This window comes from Nelumbo nucifera, chromosome 1 (genome assembly GCF_055504915.1).
Source record: "Nelumbo nucifera cultivar China Antique chromosome 1, China Antique-T2T, whole genome shotgun sequence".
Lineage (NCBI taxonomy): Eukaryota > Viridiplantae > Streptophyta > Magnoliopsida > Proteales > Nelumbonaceae > Nelumbo > Nelumbo nucifera.
Genome location: NC_142649.1, coordinates 210,709,538 through 210,733,103, shown reverse-complemented (window position 1 = coordinate 210,733,103; position 23,566 = coordinate 210,709,538). Strand labels below are relative to the sequence as shown.

The 23,566-nt window shown below is 39.2% G+C and overlaps 1 protein-coding gene across 2 annotated transcripts in view; it reads right to left on the bottom strand.

The window, feature by feature from the left end:
- Positions 1-23,566, bottom strand: part of LOC104588833 (uncharacterized) — a 115,804-nt gene that overhangs the window by 70,487 nt on the left and 21,751 nt on the right. For both annotated transcript variants that reach the window (XM_088896063.1, XM_088896064.1), the window contains exons 7-9: positions 23,344-23,444; positions 19,168-19,262; positions 872-892 (exon numbers count right to left, since the gene is read on the bottom strand). In XM_088896063.1, the coding sequence (XP_088752189.1) occupies positions 872-892; positions 19,168-19,262; positions 23,344-23,444 (217 nt within the window). The remainder of the gene's footprint in view (positions 1-871; positions 893-19,167; positions 19,263-23,343; positions 23,445-23,566) is intronic.

Genomic DNA, 23,566 nt, shown 5'->3' with positions numbered 1-23,566 from the left:
AGAGAGAGAAAGGAGGAGAAAAGGAGAGAAGAAAAGTCTGGTTCGAATTAGGGAAAAAATTACTTCTCCCATTCAGCCAGACATGTTTTATATTACTAATATAATGGAAAAGACACATGTGCCCTTATTTAAGTGAGGGACACTAGTTCTAATATAATATTACAGATCAGCAACCTCAACATAAGTATAAAGACAGAAATACCCCTACACTAACAGTTACTATATATTTTGATTAATTTGAGAATACTCTTTTATAGTTATATGCATTTTACTTTTTCTTTTAAATTATAGTGACTTAGTTAATGATATCAAAATAGTAAGTCCATTATTCAATCACCAATTCCTCATGGTTCTTTTAGGAAAATATTTTCTAAAAATAACAATAGTTTTAAGAAAATATCAAAAAGTTTGTAATAATATTCTAAAATTTTAAACCTTAAATATAGTCTATCAATGAATCTGAAATATTGCCAACATATCAGAAAAATATCAAAGATATTTCTAAGAAAAAGATTCCCAGAAAATTTCGTATCACCACCTAGCAAAATGTGGGATATAACGCCAATATCATTGATACTGCAAACCATGGTTCAGAACTTGGGTAGCCTAATGGCCCTAACCCCAACCCAACAAAAACGACTAGTGGAGTATCAAGACATTGCAATTAGAAGACCCCATGCACATTCCCATTTGTGCTTAGTATATTCTTACTTGTGTATATGCATGTGTAGGCTTGGATATGCAAAATTGTAAACTTCATTTTGATGTGCATATTACACCAAACAAGAAATGGAAGACCATATATTCTTTCAAAGGAGCATGAAATTTGAACAGAAAAAAAATAAAGATAATCAAGAAAAACTATGCATACCTCCAGGGAGCAAAAGCTTTCCTGCACATAGAATAGGAAGCAAGAAGAAAATGTTAGTGAAACACCTAAAAGAGCAAAACTCCAAATGTTGGGAGCAAATGATAGCAAGATTTGCATTTCTCAAAAAAGAGAAAAACATAGTTATGTATGGTTCATTAGTGGATTCAGGACCTATGATTACCCCATATATTTACCAAAACTGAAGTCAAATGCAAAGATGATATAATCATTCCAAAATGAATGAAAAAGAACGGAATCTTTAACAGCTTTTTTCCATCAACATAAAGAGATCACTGAATGAGAAAAGTATAAACACAATATACATCCACAGAACAAAAAAGGAGCAGAAAAAAGAATCTAGCAAAGAAGATAAGAGGATGCATAAGAAACACACCATCTCATGGACTGACACACTACTTTTAGCCAAAAGCCTGGATTAGCAGACCTAGAAATGCAACAAAACAAGATGTCTAGTCTGAATTTCAAGAGATATCTCTAAGTGCATATGCTAATCACCACAAACCTCTAATGGTGCTAGCCCACCCAATTGCCACCCTGTCAAGCCTTCAAGAGATGGCAAATCGGAGCCCACAGACCAATAGTGAAAATTTTGGTAATACATTTCATGCAACAGAACAGAGGTACTGCCATTGAAAAGCCTCACATTACTTTCCCCCTAAAACCCATAAGACAGCAAGGAAGTGCATCACCAAATAAGTTCTCCATTTTCCTAGAAGGCACAAAGTGCCAGCACCATATAAGCTCAACATTTAGATGGGAAAAACAAAATCAACACAAACAAGTAGGAGCATAGAATGAAACAAATGAATAGATGATTAATTAGCATCCTTTCTAAATGTTGACAATTTACTATTATATGTTTTAATTATTTAGTTAGTGTTATTGGGACGAAGATCCATTAGTTTAATGTTTCTTTAAGTTATGTTTAAGTGTGAGGACAGTAGCCACCCTATTGAGGGTATATTTGACATTGTATATTGTAGAGATACTGTAAACGAGTCTTAGTTGCTGTCTTTTATATGTGGTCCCATCTTTTATTTATTGCTTTTACCAACTGTTACTGTTACTTTGTTTTCTTATAGGTGGAAGGGGTATTTAGTCATTGTAATCTTTTATTGAAACACATAAATAACAAATTGTGGGGGCAGCAGAACCATTATATTCTGCTCACCTTTTCTTTTATCGTCTTCTTCTCCTCCTCTTCCTATGTTTCTTCGTCTCTTTTTTCTTTTAGGTTTAGGTTGAGATCACATGTATGCTTAACCCAGTCGGTTGCATGAGACTTTTTTAGGGCTGGAATTTCAGACCTTTTTTGCCTGATTCTTGGAAGTTAGTGGAGATCGAAGCATTGTTCAACCATCTTCTGAAGTCTGAACTTTGCCCAGTGACCAGGAAGGATCAAAGATACTATAGTGAGAATGGGCCGAATGGGCCTTAGTTTCTTTATTTTTCTTTAAGTTATGTTTAGACTTGTGTTACTAAGTAGTGGGCCTTAGTTATGGGCCTGTTTTTTGTTTTTTTTTTATTGTTTTTTATTGCTGTCTTTAGTGATAGACGCCTTACTAAGGGCACTCATGTAATTGTGTTTAATTTTTACAACAAAAGAATAAAAGAGATCATTGGGGGCTGAAGAGAGGTTTAGAACTCTCTCTTCTTCCCTTTCTTCCATATTCTTTCACCTTTACTTTTTCTCTCCCATCTTCTTCAATCTTCTCCTTCTCTTCTGTTTTTCTTTTCTTTATTTTAGATTATTGCAAGTGTGTTTCACAACTTGGTATCAGATCGGGTTCTCACCTTCAACATCTTTCTTCTTTCTTAGCCCATACACAATGTGTATGGAGAACTAATCGGCTGATCAATTAGCAGCTTATGTAGCCCAGATGGAAGGGATTTTAGAGAGGTTTAGTGGAGACTTTCATCCTTAGTTGAAGCCCAACGCAGGTTCTTGGAGTTTTTTTTTTCCTGAAAACCTTAGATAACTGGAGAAATCTTGTTACAGAACAGGTCATAGAGACACTTTGATTTCTATTAAGGGTGGTTTGTGTTGGACAGAGTTCTGAAACCTCTGGTAAGAGCGGTTGGACTTTCTCTCCTCCCATCCTGCTGGGTTCTGTGAAATCCTAGTTTTGGGTGATTAAAGAGCAATTCTTCGCTTGAAATAGCAAATCTAGCCTAGTAAACCATAATTTGATTTTCATTTGCATCCGTTCACTCAATGGAGCAAATTGGAGGAGAAGCCAAATATCCCACAGATTCTAGGTTTAGACATGGGGGGCCTATGGAGACTCTGTTCGGGGCAGTGACCATTGTGAAGCTGGATGGAACCAATTATTTAGCTTGGTCTCAGTCAATTCAAACACGTGTGCAGTAGAGGGAAATGGGGGTACATTACCGGAAGCAAAAAGAAACTGGAGGAGGATGACCCCACCTATGAAAGGTAGATGCAGTAAAACTACACAGTAGTGGGATGGTTAGTGAACTCTATACAGCCACCAAAGTTGTCAAGGCAACGCCTAGGCGACAAGGTGCCCTTTGAGGCTCGCCTCGCCTAATTGCCAAGCAGTTTTTTACTTCCTACTATAAAATACTTTTTTGTTCATTCTTTTTTGAGATTATAATTATAAAATAGACATTATTAAACTAAAATAATCATTTTGTGTGTTTATATACTAATTTATTTTTATTGTTTTCTTATTTATTAGGGTTTAATCAACACAAACATTGCTAAATGCTGTATTGAACCCTCAAAGACTTCAAAACCTGAACCAATAAGTAAGGAAGAATTTAAAATTTTATTTAGTAACACATTTTATTCTTCCATACTACTACTACTACTACCATTACTTTTTCTTTTCTTCCTTTCCTATAACAAAAATAAGGGTTCATCCCCTATACTTTTTGAATTTTATTTTCCTTCTTTTTCTTCTCATGAATATGTTGATTTTCTATACTTTAATATGAACTTTATACTTTTCTTATGAACAATTATTAAGAAAATATGGTTATGGTACCTAGGGAACTACCCTAGGATCTATGTTTTCAGCATAAAAAAATCCATCGCCTAAGCGACTAAGCAACAAGGCACCCCCCTGTCACCTAGCCTCGCCTGGTGCCTTGAAAACTATGGCAGCCACATATTAGTCAGCACTACTTGTGGATGGAAACTGCAAAGGAAGTTTGGGATAGTGTCACGGAGACCTATTCCCAAAAGCTGAATGTTGCCCGAGCCTACAAATTGAAGAATGATGTAAATAATCTAAGACAGGGGGAGAAGCCCTTATTCGTCTACTTCTCCCGGGCTGAAATTTCATTGGTAGAAGACTGATGATTTGATGGAGAGTATTGTTTGGGGTTGTACAAAGGGTGCAGAAACACATAGGAAGTTGGTGGAGAGAAACCGAGTCTGTAGAGCACAGGTTGATCACTATGCTAACGCCAGGATGACACCGAAGGTCAACACTGGGATGAAAGATGTTATCTGTGAGTACTGCAAGAAACCTAAACATACTAAAGACACTTGTTGGAAGTTGCACCCAAAGCTTATACTTTCCAGACTCAAGAAAGAAAGTAGTGGAGAAAGGATTGAGAATGGAAAAGGTGGAAATGCAAATGTAGCCACCTCCTCATAGAGTGAATAGTGGCAAAATAGTGAAAAGTCAGTGGAAGAGCAACTTGCAGCTGCCAGGGCTGAATATGAGAAGTATGGCCAAATAATCAGTCATTGGAGTATATAGCATCTACTTCATCAGAGACAATTCCTTCCTCTGCATATGCACACTCAGGTTTTCATGCCGCTACAAATCATGCTTCTACCTCAAGTACTCATAAAATCCCTTGGATAATTGATTCTGGTGCCTTTGACCACATGACTAGTGTCTCACACTTGTTCACCTCTTACCAGTTCCTTTCTAGTCGAGACAAAATATCCCTTGTTGATGGCTCTCTTGTCCCTATTACAAGAAAGGGAGACATCAAGTCATCACATGACCTAACCTTATCATTCGTTCTTCATGTGCCTAAACCTAATACCAATTTGCTTTTAGTTAGTAATCTAACTAAATCCATGAATTATAGTGTGACCTTTTATCCTTCATATTGTGTTTTTCAAAACATGAAATCTCAGAAGGTGAGGAGTGGGGTATATCTATTAGACATGCCTGAGCAGAGCCAAGTACAACCTCAGTGAACTACTTTTGTTTCAGAATCCACTAGTCATGTTATTTTGTCATTATCGTTTGGGTCATTTATCTTTTTCTTCATTGAGTCAATTGTTTCCAAAATTATTTAAAGGAATAAATCTGTTAAGTCTACATTGTGAGTCTTGTGAGTTTTGAAAGCATTGCAATAACACTTATCCTGCAAGCAATAAAAGATCGACTATTCCTTTTAATGTTGCTCACTCTGATGTGTGGGGGCCTTACCATTTACCTTGAATAGGTGGCTATAAATATTCTCGTGCTGAAGTGCCTAAAGTTGTGCAACAATTCCACGAATATATCCTCACTTAGAAGTTAAGCATGTAGAGGGTCTAAATGTAAGAGGCAAGCTGCTTTGGATGATTTTCCCAGCTGCTATCCTTTGGGCCCTTTGGAAGGAAAGGAACAATCGAATTTTTGATAACCTTTTCCAATGACATAGTTTCAATCAAAAACAAAGTTATGGGATTTTTATGTTCCCGGTTAAGTGTACAAAGAGCTTTCACTGGAGTTCAACTTTTTTCTTTTTTGTGAGTTAGACCATTCTTTATCTGATTTCTCATATATTTTTGTAAATCCCCCTTGTACAAGTCCTCATTGTACATGGGCTGATGTATCTGGTTTCATTTCGCAATACAATACTTTACTTTCTTCAAAAAAAAAAAAAAAAAAATCCTCACTCAGTTTGATACCCACATCAAAATATTCTGATTAGACAATGCTAAGGAATATTTTGAAAAGAACCTTACCTCCAATCTTGAAAAATTTAGGGTTGTTCATCAAAGTTCTTGTGCCCATACTCTACAACAAAATGTAGTAGTATAGAGGAAAAATAGATAAATTGTGGAAGTTGCAAGGAGAATTCTTTTTGCTACCATGTTCCTGTGAAATTTTGGGGGGATGCAATTTTAATAGCTACTTAACTTATTAACAGTATGCCTTCCCGAGTCTTGGGGTTAAAGTCTCCTTTTGGTGTCTTCTTTCAAGGTGTTGAGGTCTTCTCCACTCCTCTGCGTGTCTTTCGTTGCACTTGCTATGTCCACATTCCCAGCTCCAGGAGACATTAGTTTGAACCCAAGGCTCAGAAGTGTATCTTTCTTGGTTATGCCTCCACACAGAAAGGGTATTGTTGTTTTGATCCCATTAGTGGCTCCCAGCTTGTTTCCATGGATGTCACCTTTTCAAAGTCAATTCCCTTTTATAGTCATCCTTATGCGGGGGAGAGTCCTCCTGAACTGTTTTCTTCGTCCCTTCCTTTGCCAGCTCCGGTTGAGTCTTATGTTGAGCCTTCCACACTTACTCCCACTCCCGTGGAGGGTTCCTCTCCTTCTAGATCTCCTCCTGTTCCTCCTCCTCCTCCTACTAGCCCTCCAATTTTTACCACTAATCCTATTCTCCAGAGGTGGTACCAACGGCAAAGACTAAGGCAGACACAGATTGTTCCTACATTCCAGTTGAGTCTCAGGCACTTCCAATCACTGAAGAGGGGACAAGTCCGACATTTCTACCACCAGCACCCTAGTTTCTAGACCTTGACCTTCTCATTGTTGTGAGAAAAAGGTAAAAGGAAATGTACAGCTCATTGTTTTTCCAAACATATTTGTTACAGCTTGTCCCTACTATTCCTTTCTAGCCTTCATTTCCTCTCAACCCATTCCAAAGTCAGTGACCGAAGCACTAGCCAAACTAGAATGGAGGGATGCTATGACAACTAAAATAGAAGCACTCTATAAAAATAATACATGGGACATTGTTGACTTTCCAATTAGGAAGGAACCTATTGGGTGCATATGGGTTTACACTATCAAGTATCATGTTGATGGGTCGATTGAAAGATACAAGGCACGTCTGGTTGCCAAGGGATATACCCAGGTGTATGGGATAGATTACACTGAGACTTTTTCTCCAGTAGCTAAAACGACTTCTCTAAGGGTTCTCTTATCTTTGGTAGTAAGAAATGATTGGCCCCTTTATCAATTTGATGTTAAGAATACATTCTTGAATGGTGACCTCACTAAAAGAAGTATATATGCCTCTCCCCCCCGGTATGTATGGTAAGGAGATGCAAATCAAGGTGTGCAAATTGAAGAAGTCACTTTATGGTTTGAAGCAATCTCCACGTGCTTGGCTTGATAGGTTTAGGGCTGCTGTTGTTCAGTTTGGATAGACTCAAACTCAACCTGATCATACCCTCTTTGTTAAGAGGAGAAATACTTTGGTCGCATTTCTTATTGTTTATGTGGATGATATTGTTATTACTGGTAGTGGTACACAAGAAGTCAATGATCTTAAGAAGTTTCTTAATTCTAAATTTGAGATCAAAGACTTAGGGGAGTTGCGGTATTTTCTAGGCATTGAGTTTGCTAAAGAAGGTGTCTTCATTTCTCAACGGAAATATGTGATGAATCTTCTTACGGAGACTGGGAAACTTGGTGCTAAACCTGCCTCCAGCCCCATTAATGTGAATCATAAACTCTCAGGTGGTGATGGAGAGCTTTTGGTTGACAAGGGAGTGGTTTAGAGATTGTTGGGAAAACTTCTCTATGACTCATTTGGACATTTCATATGTTGTCAGTGTAATAAGCCAGTTCATGCATTACCCCAAAGGCACACATATGGTTGTAGCGGAAAGGGTACTATGTTATCTTAAGGGAACTCCCAGAAAGGGCACACTGTTTGTTAAACATGGTCATATGAAGGTAGAGGCATATACAAATGTTGATTGGGCAAACAATGTTGATAATAGGAGGTCCACATCAGCTATTGTTCTATGATAGCTGGGAATATTGTTTCCTGGAGGAGTGAAAAGCAATCAATGGTTGCTAGATCTTCAGCTGAAGTAGAATATAGGGCCATGGCCCATGGGGTTTCTGAGTTGTTATGGCTTAGATCTCTCTTTGATGAAATGGGTGTCTCATGTGATAAGCCACTGATGTTATATTGTGATAACCAGGCTGCTTATAGCATTGCTCACAACCCAGTTCAGCATGATAGAACTAAGCACATTGAGGTAGATAGACACTTTATATGGGAGAGAGTGGCTTCAAAAGAAGTCCTTCCTTTCATTGCATCAAAAGAGCAGCTAGCAGATTTTCTAACTAAGAGAGTTCCAAAGGCAAAGATTCAACATTATGTAAGCAAGCTATGCATGACTGACATCTATGCTCAGCTAGAGGGGGAGTGTAGTCAGAATGGGCCGAATGGGCCTTAGTTTCTTTATTTTTCTTTAAGTTATGTTTATGACTTGTTTTAGTAGGTAGTGGGCCTTAGTTATGGGCCATTTTTTTTCTTTTTTTTATTGTTTTTTATTGTTTTTTATTGTTGTCCTTAGTGATGGGTGCCCTACTAAGGGCACTCAAGTAATTGTCTTTAATTTTTACAACAAAAGAATAAAAGAGATCATTGGGGACTGAAGAGAGGTTTAGACTCTCTCTCTCTTCTTCTTCCCTTTCTTCCTCCTTTACTTTTCTCTCTCCCATCTTCTTCAAGCTTCTTCTTCTCTTCTGTTTTCTTTTCTTTATTTCAGATTATTGCAGGTGTGTTTCACAACTAATACTTATTTAATTGAGGTTTAAGGGTTAAACCTCAGATTGAAGGTGGCGATCTGTTGTTTCTGGGTGGTTTTTTATTCCTTCTAGAGATCGACAGCAGGAGATAGGGTTTTAAAAGTCTCTAGTAATCACGGCAGAAGTTTTCTTGTTTTCTCCAAGGTTTTTCTAAGGATTTCACTAGAAGACCTTTTCTTCTAATTGAAAGGAGTTGGGCTATGTGATTCTATGCTTAATTCAGCATGGAGAATGTTCAGAATGAATTAAAATCTGTTGGGGAAGGGCTTCTAGGGGCTGGTAGTGTGACAGACAACAATCCCCTCCAGATTACTACAATTAAATTTGATAGAGCAAATTATTTGGAGTGGACTCAATCGGTCATCATGGCCATTGGAGGAAAGGGTAAATTGGGGTATGTAACTGGTGATAACTAAGAAGCCAACCAAGGAAGACCCCTCCCAAGCCAAATGGGTCCAAGAAAATTACCTAGTAATAACTTGGCTATGCAACTCAATGCAGCCTCATATCAATAGAAATGTCTTCGGGCAAAGACAGCTAAGGACATTTGGGACAATATGAAGGAAACTTATTCTCAACCCGTTGATGTAGCCAGGGATTATGAGCTAAAAACTGAAGTGGCAAATCTGAAGCAGGGGGAGAAACCTAAATCAATCCATTTCTCAACTTTAAAGTCTTTATGGCATGAGATTGATCACTTGGAGACAATTGAATGGGAGAGTCAAAAGGTTGCAGAAACTTATAGCAAGTTTGTGAAAAGAAATAGAGTTTTTGAATTCCTTGTTGGGCTGAACTCTTAAGCCTATTCTCTGGTGCAAAATGAGGACAGTATAAGGAAAGTTATGTTGCAAAATTAACATTAGAATTGGCTTTTAGCTACTGTTACCATTATCTCTGTTTTCTTATAGGCAGCAGGGGTAATTTGATCATTGTAATCTTCTTTTATTGAAACATATAAATAACAAATTGTGGGGGCAGCAGTACCATTACATTCTTCTCTCCTTTTCTTCTATTTTCATCTTCTTCTTCTCCTTCTCTTCCTCTGTTTATTCCTCTTTTTTCTAGTTTTTCTTGACTAATCTCATACTAAACCTAAGTCTGTCACAGCTTTTACTCCAAGTTACATTTTTTACTCTTTAAGTGTAAAAGTTAATGGGAGAAGGCAGCCAGATCATTATTGGCTTTCTTTTCCCTCTTCTCTCAACTTCTTCTACTTGTTCTCCTTTCAGGAGACTTTCTTCCTTTTAAGATAGTGTGATTTAGAGAGATTTGATGCAGTTAAGGTTTTTCAAGAGTTTACAGAGTGAAAATTAAAAAAAATCAAAAAAAAAGATTGTAGTTCTAAGATTCTTTCATGTAGCAATTCAGATGGGCATCTTTACTGGAGTTGGCTGCTGCTTTTCAGATTGCCCCACATTTCTTGAGCCACAGAAAGCAGTCTCAACCAATTTGGACGAGGATTGTTTTTTTTTTTTTTTGAAAGGTACTGGAAACTTTATTAATTATGAACAGAATATGTACAACTGCATTGCTTGATGGACCAGTACACCCCCCCAACCCATACAATTGCAAAGCTTAACCCTCCCACAAAAAGTTCAAAATCCCCAATATCAAATTTATAAGTGGTTACAACTTATCCCAAAACACTCTTCCTCCTCACCTCTTGTTTAACCAGTCCATCAGCTAGAGCATTTACTGATGTTTGCGCCCATATGTGAGAAACAACTAAATCCTTCACCAAGATTTGATGAGACTGAAAAGAACCCTATTTTTGTCCCCTAATTTTCATCTTTTTACATTACTTTAGCACTTAAATGAACTCGTTACTCTTGTATTTCGATTCAGGGCAATAAAGAAGGCAATTGGAAGAAAACCGAGCAAATCGGGTGATTATGCATAGTTTCATCGACAGTCAGTAATCTGGGCCTAACTCTAAATTCCGAACTCCGAATTGGATAATTCAAGAGGCATTAGAAAGATGAAAGGAAGGCCCACAACTTTTATGTTTTGGGTTTTGACAGATTCGGCCCGCATCGAGTACGAAAACGAGCCCGAAGTCGGAGCAAGTTCGCAGCCAGGCCCATTTCACAACTTAAGCCCAACTCGTAGAAATACCTTGAAGCAGCCCAAGTTTTAAAGCAGCCCACCTCGAATTCAAGAGTCAAGAGTCCAAATCTCGAATGTAATCTCCAAGGAGAGAGTCTTATCAGATCTAAAGTCTTGAATGTAATCCTAGAGAGATAAGAAGATTGAGATTAGATCATTAGATAAGAGATAGGATAGGATTAGTTCAAAGAAGATCAAGACTCCCTAAAGATAAGATGATCTCCTAGAAGGAGTTGGAAAGCAGCCCTCTCCTTTGGCTATATAAAGAGGGGGGCAGCCTTGTGTGAGAAACTTTCGATTGAACATCAGAAGTACTTACCTCCCGTTCTGGTTCCGGAGTATCATAGGATGCATCGATTATCTCCTTGATTTCTTTCCTATATTGCCACATTGCCTTACTATTGTCAATCTGCCAAATTACCACCACCTTTGAATCCCCTTCAAGCACAATATATTTCAGGTGCATATATCCTGTTAGTATTAAACCTTGGAGCACCGCTTCCAACTCAGCTCTTATCAAGCTCCCACAACCAATGGGACATGAAAACAATGCCAAGAACTGCTCATTCCAATCTCTAACCCCCCCCCCCCCAATGAAGGGCCCGGATTTCCAATGCTGCTTCCATCGAAGTTTAATTTTATAAGATCCTTTTGAGGTGGTTCCCACTGCACTTGGTGCATTCTCCTTAACCAGCTACCACACTCCAACCTGTAATTTTGACATGTTGTTTTCAATGGAAAATGCCGGTTTCATCATTGCACCCATAAGTGGTGCTTTAGAGCATTTACTGAATCTCTCACCAACCAATTTCTTCTCATTTCTGCCACACTCATTTTTTGGACATTTGGTTTATTAATTGCCCAAAACTCTACTCCTACAACATAGCTGGCCTGACAACTGTTTTCTAGAATATTCCATTCACTGAAGTGATATCTGCCTATCACATAACACTCCAGGTGCACCCCTCCATTTTGCCTATCACAGAAGAGGCCACATTGAGTTATCTCTTGGTCTCCAGTCCTAAATGTACACTGATTTGCACTGCTTTTATTATTATTAAATTTGCATTGCATATATTCTGTTTTAGTCCTACTTATTTTAAAACTTCTTGTTTCTAATGTAGTTGTCCGTAAACCTAGTTTTGCATTAATCTGTCGCTAGTTTCTTTTTTTTTTTTTGATAATTGAAATAATTTTGTTAATCAGCAATAGACAATAGTACAAAGTCCCCAAGGAAAGGCACAAGTTGCAACCTCTCCGGGCTAGTTAAGTACAGATTTCCAAATTAATAACAACTTACAAAGAAGCACAAAAAGGATCTTCCCTAGAAACCCCCTGTTTGGCTAAAGCATCAGCCAAAGAATTAGCAAACCAACTAACCCATTTTACCTCAACTCTCATATTGCTGGTTAACCACTTTACTTTTTTTATGAGATCTTTGTAGCCCCAAATGGTCGTATCCAAGTTTAGGAGCCACCTTGTTACCACCTGAGAGTCCCCTTCAACTAGGAGATGCTCCACCCCAAGCTGGTTGGCGATCTGAATTCCTTGTACTGCAGCAAGGATTTCTGCCCTTGTGGAATCCCCCACTCCCACCAGTCCTAAGAATAGGGAAATTATGTTGTTGTCCTTATTTCTCAGGATACCCCCTATACCTGAAGGCTCGGGGTTGCCTTGGCTGCTTTCATCAAAGTTCAGCTTGATGACACCTTCCAAAGGTGGAACCCATTCTGACAGAATTCTATCCTTCTTTGTTGAAGTGTTAGCTATTACTAGCCAATTCCTCCACAAGTCATCAAAGGAGAAGTCATCAAGGATATCCACAGTTTTCAGCCAATGGAATGCTCTTGTTAGGATACAATCCTTCATTTCATCTAACCCTCTTTCCTTCTCTAAGAAAATTCTTGCATTCCTTTCCTCCCAAAGAGTCTACAAAGTGGCTGCCGTTGCACATTTCCACATGACCTTACCTCTTCTAGTGTGCCAAACAAAGACAGATGGGTTGAATAACAAGCTTAAATCAGAAGGCATAGACCACCTACCTCCAAATAAACAAAGGCTCCACCTCCATATAGTTGTAGCAAAGGAACAGGAGATCAGCAAATGGAAACAGTCCTCATTCTCGGCCTTACACAAAGAACACCAATTTGGGGAAAGACAAAGAGAGGGTCTCTTTTTCTGTAAGTTTTCCAAAGTATTGATTTTCCCATAGAAGACTTCCCAGTAGAATACAACAATTTTTGGGGGAATAGGTCACGCCCAGACCTGAGGTTAGAACTGAGGGATTTTAGAAAAGAAGAGCAAGTAAAAGTACCTTTTGGAAGAGGAGTCCAAACCCTTTGATCAGAAGAAGTGGGGTCCAAGCAAACGGATTCTAGTAAATGAATTAGCTCAATAACACAACTCAACTCACCATCCCTTAACCCTCTACAAAACCCAAAGTCCCAGTTTAAAGATAAGGGGTTTAACGGGCTCGGGAGAAAAGTTGCAATTGGCTCATGTTTGTGAAGGGAAAGGGAATAGAGCAAGGGGAAACAATCTTTGAGGGGTTGAGTACCACCCAAATATCCTCCCAGAACAGAATAGCATTACCAGAACAAGCATCATACCTGATGAATCTGAGGAAGCGAGGGATAATACCATGTATAGCCTTCCAAGGTGTAGTAAGGGTAGCTCGGCGAGATATCCCGGAATCCCAACCATTTCCTACACAACCATGAATGCTTGCCACCACCCCATAATCTCTCTCTCTCTCTCTCTCGGGGCCATCTCCATAGCCACTTCCCTAAAAGGGCTACATTCTTTAGCACTATGTTCTCTATCCCTAAACCCCCATCTTCCTTTGGTTTGTTAACTATCTCCCATCTGATCAAATGATCCTTTTTCACCACTCCTGGTTCCCATAGAAAGTCCCTCATTCTCTTCTCCAGTTTCTTAGCCTCCCTTGGAAGAATCCTGAACACTGAAAGAAAGTAGGTTGGAAGGTTCGCAAGTGTAGCCTTAATTAAAGTCAGCCTACCCCCTATTGAAATGTAATTCTTTTTCCAAGCCGCCAAGCACTTATCAAATTTCTCCACAATAGGGGCCCAGAAACTACTTTCTTTAGGGTTGGCTCCTAAAGGTAGCCCTAAGTATGTCAAAGGCCAAGAAGAAATATTGCAACCTAAGAATTCTGCAATGGATTCAATCTCCCTATTCTCCAAGTTAACTCCAGCCACACAACTTTTATCAAAATTTACCTTCAAGTTGGAAACCCTCTCAAAAGTACTTATTAAAATCTTAAGGTTCTCCACTTTACTCAACTCATTCCCTTCACAGAAAATAACAATATCATCGGCAAACTGAAGGTGAGTTACTGGAATGCCTTTGCTTCCTATTCTCCATCCCTTTATTTGGCCCTCCTCATCTGCTTTAGAGATCATCCTGTAGGTGTTCAAGACTGCTATCAGTCTTGATCACTAAGAAACTTTAGGTTCGAAGAGAAGAGAAAGTGAAGAAGAAAGAGGAGAAAGAGTAGTGAGAGAGCAGTAGAACATAGGCAGGAGAAGAACAGAATCTCAATATTCTGCCGCCACCACTTCAATTTAATATTTATATGTTATGCTAGTTACATGAAAGGACACATCTGCCCTTGGTGTTTACATCATAACACATAACAATATAAAACTGAAAAGTAAATAACAACTAGAATAACAGAATAACAGATTGACCATCAGCTATGACTAGATACATTCTACCCTACGGACAGAGTGGGACCACAGCTGTGGGGCCCACATCAGTGTTCTCTACACTCCCCCTCAAGTTGGGAGTAAATGTTCATCATTCCCAACTTGGATAGATCTGCTTCTAGCTTCTTTCTTGATACGGCTTTAGTGAGGATGTCTGCTAGTTGCATACTGGATGTGATGTAAGGGAGGCATACTTCTTGAGATGAGACCCTCTCTTGTACAAAATAGCAGTCAACTTCAATGTGTTTGGTTCTGTCATGCTGCACTAGATTATGTGCTAGATTAATGGCTGCTTGATTATCACAATACAGCATCACGGGCTTCTCATACTCAATACCCAACTCCTCAAGTTGAGATCTTAGCCATAGGATTTCAGCCACTCCGTTGGCCAGGGACATGTATTCTGCTTCAGCACTAGACCGAGAGACAACACTTTGTTTCTTACTTCTCCAGAAGACAAGGTTTCCTCCCACAAGGGCACAATATCCTGAGGTAGACCTTCTGTCATCAACACTCCCAGCCCAATCAGCATCCGTATAGACCTCCACCTTCATGTAGTTGTTGTTCTTGAACAGTATACGAGCATCTCTTCAAGTAGGCTAAGATTCTTTCTGCCGAAAGAAGATGTGTGGTTCTAGGAGAATGCATGTACTGGCTGCCAACACTAACAGCATAAGTAATATCTGGCCAAGTGAGGCAGAGATATAGGAGCTTTCCTACCAATCGCTGGAACATAACTTTGTCTTCAAGAAGCTCCCCACTCTATGCACTAATCCTGTGATTCTGTTCAATTGGTGTATTTGCAGGCTTGACACCTAACTTTCCAGTTTCTGCCAACGGGTCTAGGACATATTTCCTCTGAGAGATAAAGATCCCCTGTTTGGATCTAGCAACCTCAATACCCAAAAAATACCGGAGTACACCAAGGTCTTTCACCTCAAATTCTTAATGAAGGAGTTGTTTAAGGGACTCGATCTCATGGCTATCATTCCCTGTGACCACAATATCATCAACATATACTGCCAGTAGTGTCAAGGAGGACTCCACCCTCTTGATGAATAGAGTATGATCTGACTGGGCTTGTACATAACCAAACTTCACAAGTGCTAGTCTGAATCTATCAAACCAAGCCCTAGGTGATTGTTTCAAACCATACAAAGTCTTGTTGAGCCGGTAGATCTTCTTACCTATTTCTGCATCATAGAATCCAGGAGGCAAACGCATGTAAACCTCTTCCTGCAGATCTCCATTCAGAAAAGCATTTTTCACGTCCATTTGGTATAAAGGCCAAGTGTGACTTGCTACAAGGGATAATAGGACTCAAATAGTGGTCATCTTGGCTACCGGGGCAAAGGTCTCCAAATAATCTATGCCATAAATCTGTGTAAACCCTCTTGCAACTAACCGAGCTTTATACCTCTCAATGGATCCACCTGCATTATGCTTCACCGTAAATACCCATCTGCATCCAACTGGTTTCTTTCCTTTGGGCAGATCAACTACCTCCCAGGTGTTATTTTTCAACAGGGCATCCATCCCAACTTGCATTGCATTTTTCCATTCCAGGACGGATAGGGCTTCTTGCACTGTTCGTGGAATAGGGATGTTGGAAATGGAACTAAGGTAGGACCTGTAGGTAGGAGACAGGCGATCATAGGATAAAAAATGGGAAATACAGTGGGCTATAGATGTGGTACAATGTCGTTTCCCTTTACGGACAGCAATCGGAAGGTCAAGGTCATCTGTAGGAGGTGAAATGGCAACAATAGAGGAAGTCTCTGTGAGCCCTGGGACTGTAATACCTGGACCTGGAGCTGCAAATGAGATTGGAGCTGGCCTGGAATGCTGATGATCGGGGTCAACCTGCCTACACCGCCTGTGATAGACCCTCAACTCCTGATCCCTCTGACCACCCTCACCATTGCAGCTCCCCCTCAACTCCTGATCCCTCTGACCCCCTCACCATTGCAGCTCTCATCACCCAATGGAATACGTAAAGGAACTACCCCACTCCCACCGTTCTCCCCCTGAAGACAAGGACTCAAAACCCTACTCTCACTGCTCTCCCCCTGAGGAGAAACCCGAGGATAATAGGGTGTCTCCTCAAAGAAGGTGACATCCATGGAGACAAACTTCCTCCCTAAGACAGGATCATAGCAGCAATAACCCTTTTGAGTTTGTGCATAACCAAAGAAGATGCATTTGGAGGCTTTGGGTTCGAACTTGGAGTGATGGGGTCCGAGAAGCTTAACAGAGCAGGTACAACCGAATGTTTTAAGGGGAATAGAAAACAAGTCCTCACGTGGGTGTAGAAGGGAAAAAGGAGATCTCATATCGAGGACCCTGGAAGGAACCCGATTAATAAGATATACCGCCGTGAGGATAGCATCACCCCAGAAGCGAATAGGTACATTGGAAGTAAACCCCATGATGAAGAAAATAAGATGTCAATGATTTAGCAAAGTATTCCTTTGCGTTATCAGATCTGAGAACTTCCCACAGCTACATGCTTGGATTGTAGAGTAGGGGCCACACACATAACTAGAAAAGGATCTTGGAAGAAATGTATTTCTGAAACACTGCCTTCCATAACCATCTTTGTTAAATCATGAATAACATTAGTTTCTTAAACACTTAATTCATCAACCAGCCTTTGTGATGAATCTTCCCCTCGCTTATCCAAATTCTCAACTGCAACATTTGGAACTTTTCCTTCAACTTCTAGCTTAGGAATCACCATCTCTATGTGTTTTGCTATCCTTGGTTCTTTAACAAACTCTAGGACTCCTTCCATTGTTGATGTTGGTGGAACTTGTGCTATGTCAGGTTGTAATTCTTGAATTAGTTCTAATTGAACTTGTAATGTAAAGTCACTTACTTCTGTACTAGGATCTACTACAATCCAGTGATTTAAAAGGCGCGCCTAGGCGCACAAGCGAGGCGCATTTTAGCGCCTCGCCTAGGTCCTAGGTGCAGCCCTTTCAAAAGGAGCACGCCTAGTGTGCCTAGGCGTGCACCTGATGCGCCTTGCGCCTCAGCCCAAGCGTGCGCCTTTTGAAAATTTGACATTTTTTTGCTTTTTTTGAAACCCCCTATTTGTTAATGTTGTTCATTCATTCATCCTAATAAAATATTTTCTTAAAAAGCAATTAAAACTATAAATTCATTATTTTTTGTGTGAGAACTAAGAATTTAACACCTAACATGGACTTGTTTGGGCTTGCCTCAAGTGGCGTGGCACAAAGGCGGCTCGTAGAATCAGGAATGTAATATGTTTTACATTACATTAGCTACTTGAAGTACAGCAATTGAGTGAAAAAAGAGATTAGAGGTTTTATATGCTTGAAAATGTTTTATATGTTTGATTTTATTTTTAAATTCTCATTTGAATATGCTATCTTATGTTTATGTATTTTAATTTTAGATAATAGGTTTTTTAAAACATTTATTTTAACATTTAAGTTTATATTTTTTTATTAAACACCTCTTAATCTCTACCCATGTACTAATTAGATCATCACCTCTATTTTCTAGTTGTTGCTCAAGAGTTCTCCACTTCTAGTTCAGAAACCCAATCAAAGAATGCTTGCAGATCATCTCCTTTGAAATCTGGTATTTCCCTTTCTCTTCTAACATGTTTGAAAACCTTACTCCTATAGCCAACATTATTAGATCTGTTTTTTTCCACCATCTTCTCAAATAAGTCAACCAAAGACCCTTCATATGGTTCAAAAACCCAATCATCATTGGTTCTAGACCTGTAAGATTATTTAGAAGATACCCTAGGCCTATAGAATCGGTCAATTTGTGAGAACATAGTGAATAAACCATTAGCTCTGATACCAACTGATGTAGGACCAGCTCAGTTCTAGTCCTTCGAGAATGTTGAATCGTCTTCTTGATCAGAGCTATTGATGGTTGTAATGGATTCTTGAAGGAATAAAAGAGAAAATAGGGAGGGAAAGAAGAGGGAAAATACCTGGAATCACTCACAGGGTGCCTAGAATCACTCTAGGGCATGGGAATCACTCACCATAGCTAGCATAAGCTGAAGAAAACTCAATATACTTCATTGCCTTTGTGTAAAACGTCCATATATATTTATAGGCTCTAAACCCATAATAATCCTAGGAGTCAAACTGTTAGACTCATAATAGTCTTAAGAGTCAAACTGTTAGACTCAATAATCCTAGTAGGACTCAAACTAAGCTGTCATATCTTATTTCAATTCAAAGAAGACTCAATAACTCTAATCCTACTTATGCAATGGCTCTGAAATTTTAAACATAAACAAACTATAACTAGACAAAATAAACCCTATCATTAGACCCCACAGAAAATTAAAAATTGACAAAAATACCCCTACTGTCCAAAAATACAGAAATACATAAAATATCATAAAATTCCAATTTTGACTCTTCAGCTCCTGCATCAGGGGGTGCACAAGGGGGTGTTAATAGAAAGTTATTTAAATCACTTTTAATCAATATGCATGGTGTGGGTATAAACATTGCATCACAAACATAGATATTGCATCCACAGTGTGAATAAGGATGTGCACATGATGAAATAAGAAAGTGATTCTATACATGCACATATACTTGATTAAGTTAAGTGTACCAGTGATGTCAAAAGGCTTAGAATAAAAAAAGAACTAACATTTACACTGATAAACTCACCAATTGCCATTGCAACAGAATAAGGGTCTTTTGTAGCCAACTCCGAAATAATTTCAAGGGAATACCGTACAGCAACAGAATCAGAAAATGAAACACTGTAGTAATAAGAATGTCATAATTTCAATATATTAATTACATCACAATAATAATTAATCCATCAGGATAATAAAACTGTAATATAGATGCCAAAACAGAATGGAAACAAGTATAAGAAACAATTCTAAGCATAACATGATAAAACATACATCTCAAGATTCTCAACAGAAGAAATGATGGAATCATTCAACAGATTTAAACAGATACCATGAAAAACATGATGCACAAAACTGGGAGGCACAATATAGGAATCATCATCATCATCATCCATGCCTTATCCCAACTATATGGGGCCAGCTACATGAATCCTGTTTTGCCAATCCATTCTATTTAAAGTCATATTCACTGTTAAATTTATTAGTGCTTAAATCATGTCTTACTACTTCTATCCATGTCCTTTTTGGTCTACCCCGAGTTCTTCTAGCCCCTTCAATATGTAATAAATCGCTGCTTCTAATTGGTGCAGTTGGTGGTCTTCTATGCACTTGCCCAAACATCTTAGTCTACACTCATTTTATCACCTATTGGAGCTTCTCCTAGGTTCCTATGGATAACTTCATTTCTGCCACATTCATTTTCTAGACATGTTCTTTCTTGACTACCCAAAAATATGAGGGTACTTTTGGAAATAAAAATATTATTGAAGCAGTTGGGGACTTTTCCTTGGGTCGCTTTAATAATAGTGAGAATAAAGTCCCAAGAAACATTAAAAGTGGTGGGGCCCATGCTATTTTGAATGGTGAGGAGAGCATAAATTTAAGTGAGGCGATGGAGTTAACCTCTCAAAAGACAGTGAAATTAGGGGAGAGGCTATCTCCTTGGAACACATGGAAGGAAAAAATAAGGATAGAGTGGGGGAAGAGTTGAAAGAGAAAGAAGAATCTGTAATTTCAGAAGACCAATAGGCAACTCAGGGTGGTAAAGGAGATGAAGGTCTGACCGAGGATCGAGTTTTGAAAGCCATTCTCATCAACAAGGCTGGGGAGATTTCGAAGACACTTTGTTTCAGTTTGGGAGTCTTGAAAAAGAGAATGTTTAAGCAGAGTTGAAGAGTTGGGTGTGCATTTCAGTCTGAAAATTTTGGGAAGGGGACTGGTCGTAAGGTTCTTGAGGAGATAGATCAGCACGGAAGTCACATTGAAAGTTCTGGCCTAAAGAAACATTGTGTTGGAGGGAAGAAGGAGAAGTCAAGTTTCTGACCAGCAAACAGGTAAGTTTCTTTATTTTGGTGATTTCGAAGTCGAGCTTTCTTCCATTTCTTCCTTCTCTTCCATCTTGTCACAGCAATGGAGTTTGGAGATGGAGAACCAAGGGGCTTTTTTTTCAGAAGTCCAGATGAAGGGAGGGAGATGAATTCTAGGGAAACGGTGAAGAACTCAGTAAGGTGGGAAGGGGAGGGCAACAAAGGAATGTTAGGTATGTCTGGCAGTGAAGGGGATGACAACAAGAGTGATTGATTCTTGCTGTGTTGAGGGCACGAAAGAGGCTCTGGACAAGTTGACAAATTTGACTCATCTTTGGAGTGTGAGGTTTTCCACCAGTTGGAAACAGCAGTTGGTAGGATTGGAATCCACTTAGGTTGGAGAAGAAGTGGACAAGGAAGGAGACACTGTAGACTGTACCTTTAGAAGGGGTGAAGAAAGCTAGAGAGACAAACAAGCTTCATTTTGTCCATGTTTCGAAGGTTTTCTCAAGGCTAAAAGATGGATTGATTGGGGCAGGACCCTCCAATAAATATAAAAGAGTCGACAAGAGGAAGAGATTAAAAGTTTTGGACGAAAAGAAGGGTGATGAAAGGAGGGGGATGGAGCATCAAGCTGCAGAAGGGGCGGTAATGTTGACCCCAGCAAAGGTAGGTCTAGAAGTTAAGCCAGGGCCAGGGGATAACGTCGACCCCAGCAAAGGAAGTCAAGCTGGTGAGAGTAGTTTCGATTTGTCTCAACAAGCTGATAAAGTTAAGGAGGGGGATGCAGTGGAGCTTAAGAGTTTGGTGGACAGGGAGGTTAGAATCGGCAAGAGTCTAGGGCTTTTCTTTTGGGGAGGTGAAGAGTTCTCTAGAAGAGCTTCCGAAGCTTTTGAAAAGAGTAAAAGGGAAGAGAGTGAGAAGTTGTGACGAAAAGAAGAAAAAGTCTGGGACGAGGACGATGACGGATGTGACGAGGCGTTTGAACCTGAAGATTAGACACTTTTTTGAAGTGGGGGGTGCACTGTTTCTCTTTGTTAGCTTTTGTGCTGTTGTAATCCTGTTGTGGTTTGTGATTCAGATGTTATCTTAACACCCCTGTTTGGGTTGTATCCTATTTTTCTTTTATTTTATTAATAAATTTTTACTTTTACTCTTCAAAAAAAATGATAATGACCACTCTTTCCACACCCCTGTTTCCTCTTCTGTTTGGGCATCAACAATCAGCAATTAAGAATATTGGACAATTGAAACAAGGAGGCAATTGATTGGGTTGGTCATGGGTTGGGATCAGACTGCTCTCTATCTGGGCTCAGGCTACCCAAGGGCTAGGCCAGGCCAGGCCCAGCCCAAGAGGTGAAATAACCCAGGGTTCTAGGCTCCAGACCAGCCCAAGGAGTGAGAGTCAAAGCTCAGACCACATAAAATTTTGGATTAGATCAGTCCATGATCAGTCCATGCTCCAGTTGAGCCTGTCCAAATTGCACTCCTACCTATATCTAAACCAAGATCCATGACCAATATACCTATATCCAAGTCCATACGTCTAGTCAAGCTGGGTTAGTTCGGGTTGAGGTCAACCCTAAATGAAATCAATGTAGCCTACACTAACCCAGGGTTCTAGGCTCCAGACCAGCCCAAGGAGTGAGAGTCAAAGCTCAGACCACATAAAATTTTGGATTAGGTCAGTCCATGCTCCAGTTGAGCCTGTCCAAATTGCACTCCTACCTATATCTAAACCAAGATCCATGACCAATATACCTATATCCAAATCCATACGTCTAGTCAAGCTGGGTTAGTTCGGGTTGAGGTCAACCCTAAACGAAATCAATGTAGCCTACACTAACTCAACCCCACTGCATTGGCCCAGTTTTCTTCAATTCTTTTTTGCTTCTAAAAAATTCTCACTCTCTAACTAATGGTTAGCCATTTAGGGTTAGATTTGACATTAGTATATAGATAGGGACAAAGTTATGGTTCTTGTATTTTACACTTTTTAATCAACAAAAATTTTTTTTTTGATAAGTGGTAAAGATAATTGTATTAAAATAACCATACAAGGGCAAGGACCCTCAACATATTCAAAAGAGTGCCTAGCACAGAAGCATTTACATTCAGCTCACTATACAAGAAATCAAAAAATAATAGAGATCCAATTGTCAGTGGAATAATCGGTTGGAGTTCCCTCAAAAGCCTCGAAATACAATCCCATCTCTTCAAGGTCCATTCCACCTTACTAATGACAGTTTCTACTTGAATCAGATTTGAATTCAAAAACTGTACAGTTTTGCTCCTTCCATACTGCCCAACAGATTGCAAAGGGCAAGCATTTCCAAAGATGGGTTGATGGTTGAAGGCTAATTAATTTAATTACAAGAACCCAAGTTCGAATCCCTCTAATAACATTTTAAAATTTGCAACCATTTAGTGACTCAGGCAGGTCATGAAATCAGTTGGGTCGTTTAAACCCGTCCAGCTTTCAACAATTTTACCTGGTTTTGACCGGTTCTACCAGTTTTTCAAAAAAATAAAAACCGGGGTTCTTAAAAACTGAAATGCCCTCCAATTCCCGGGTTGACCAGTTTGACCATCTAGTCTTGTCCTAGTCTTAAGACATTGCATGACGCTATTGAATAGTTGTCAACTCATTTTCCCATGGAAAGGGTCGATATGGTTAGATCCTCTCTCTTTAAGATATTGTAAATTGTAATAAAGATGTAGGAAGACAGAGTTGTATAAATTCCACACTATATCACATAGTTCTTAAGATTGCTACATTTACACAAACCAAAAAAAAACAGCAATATAAGTACTCAATTTAATATGTAATCAAGTATGAAACTGTAGAAAGATACTTTCATTAAAAAAGATATAGAGAGACAGATAGAACAATTTACCCCTGAACCGCACGGTGGAGAAATGCAGGGTTTCCTGGATCTAAAGGAAGTCTCCTCAAAGCACTAAGGGCAGCATATTGCAAATTACTTCGAATAATAGACTGTACAAACACATAAACCAATCATAATTCTGATTCTGTTAAATCAGAGCTTGAAAAATTATAGTTTAACTGCATAATTGACAGCATAACTATTGTCAACATCCTCCATGCCTTATCCCACC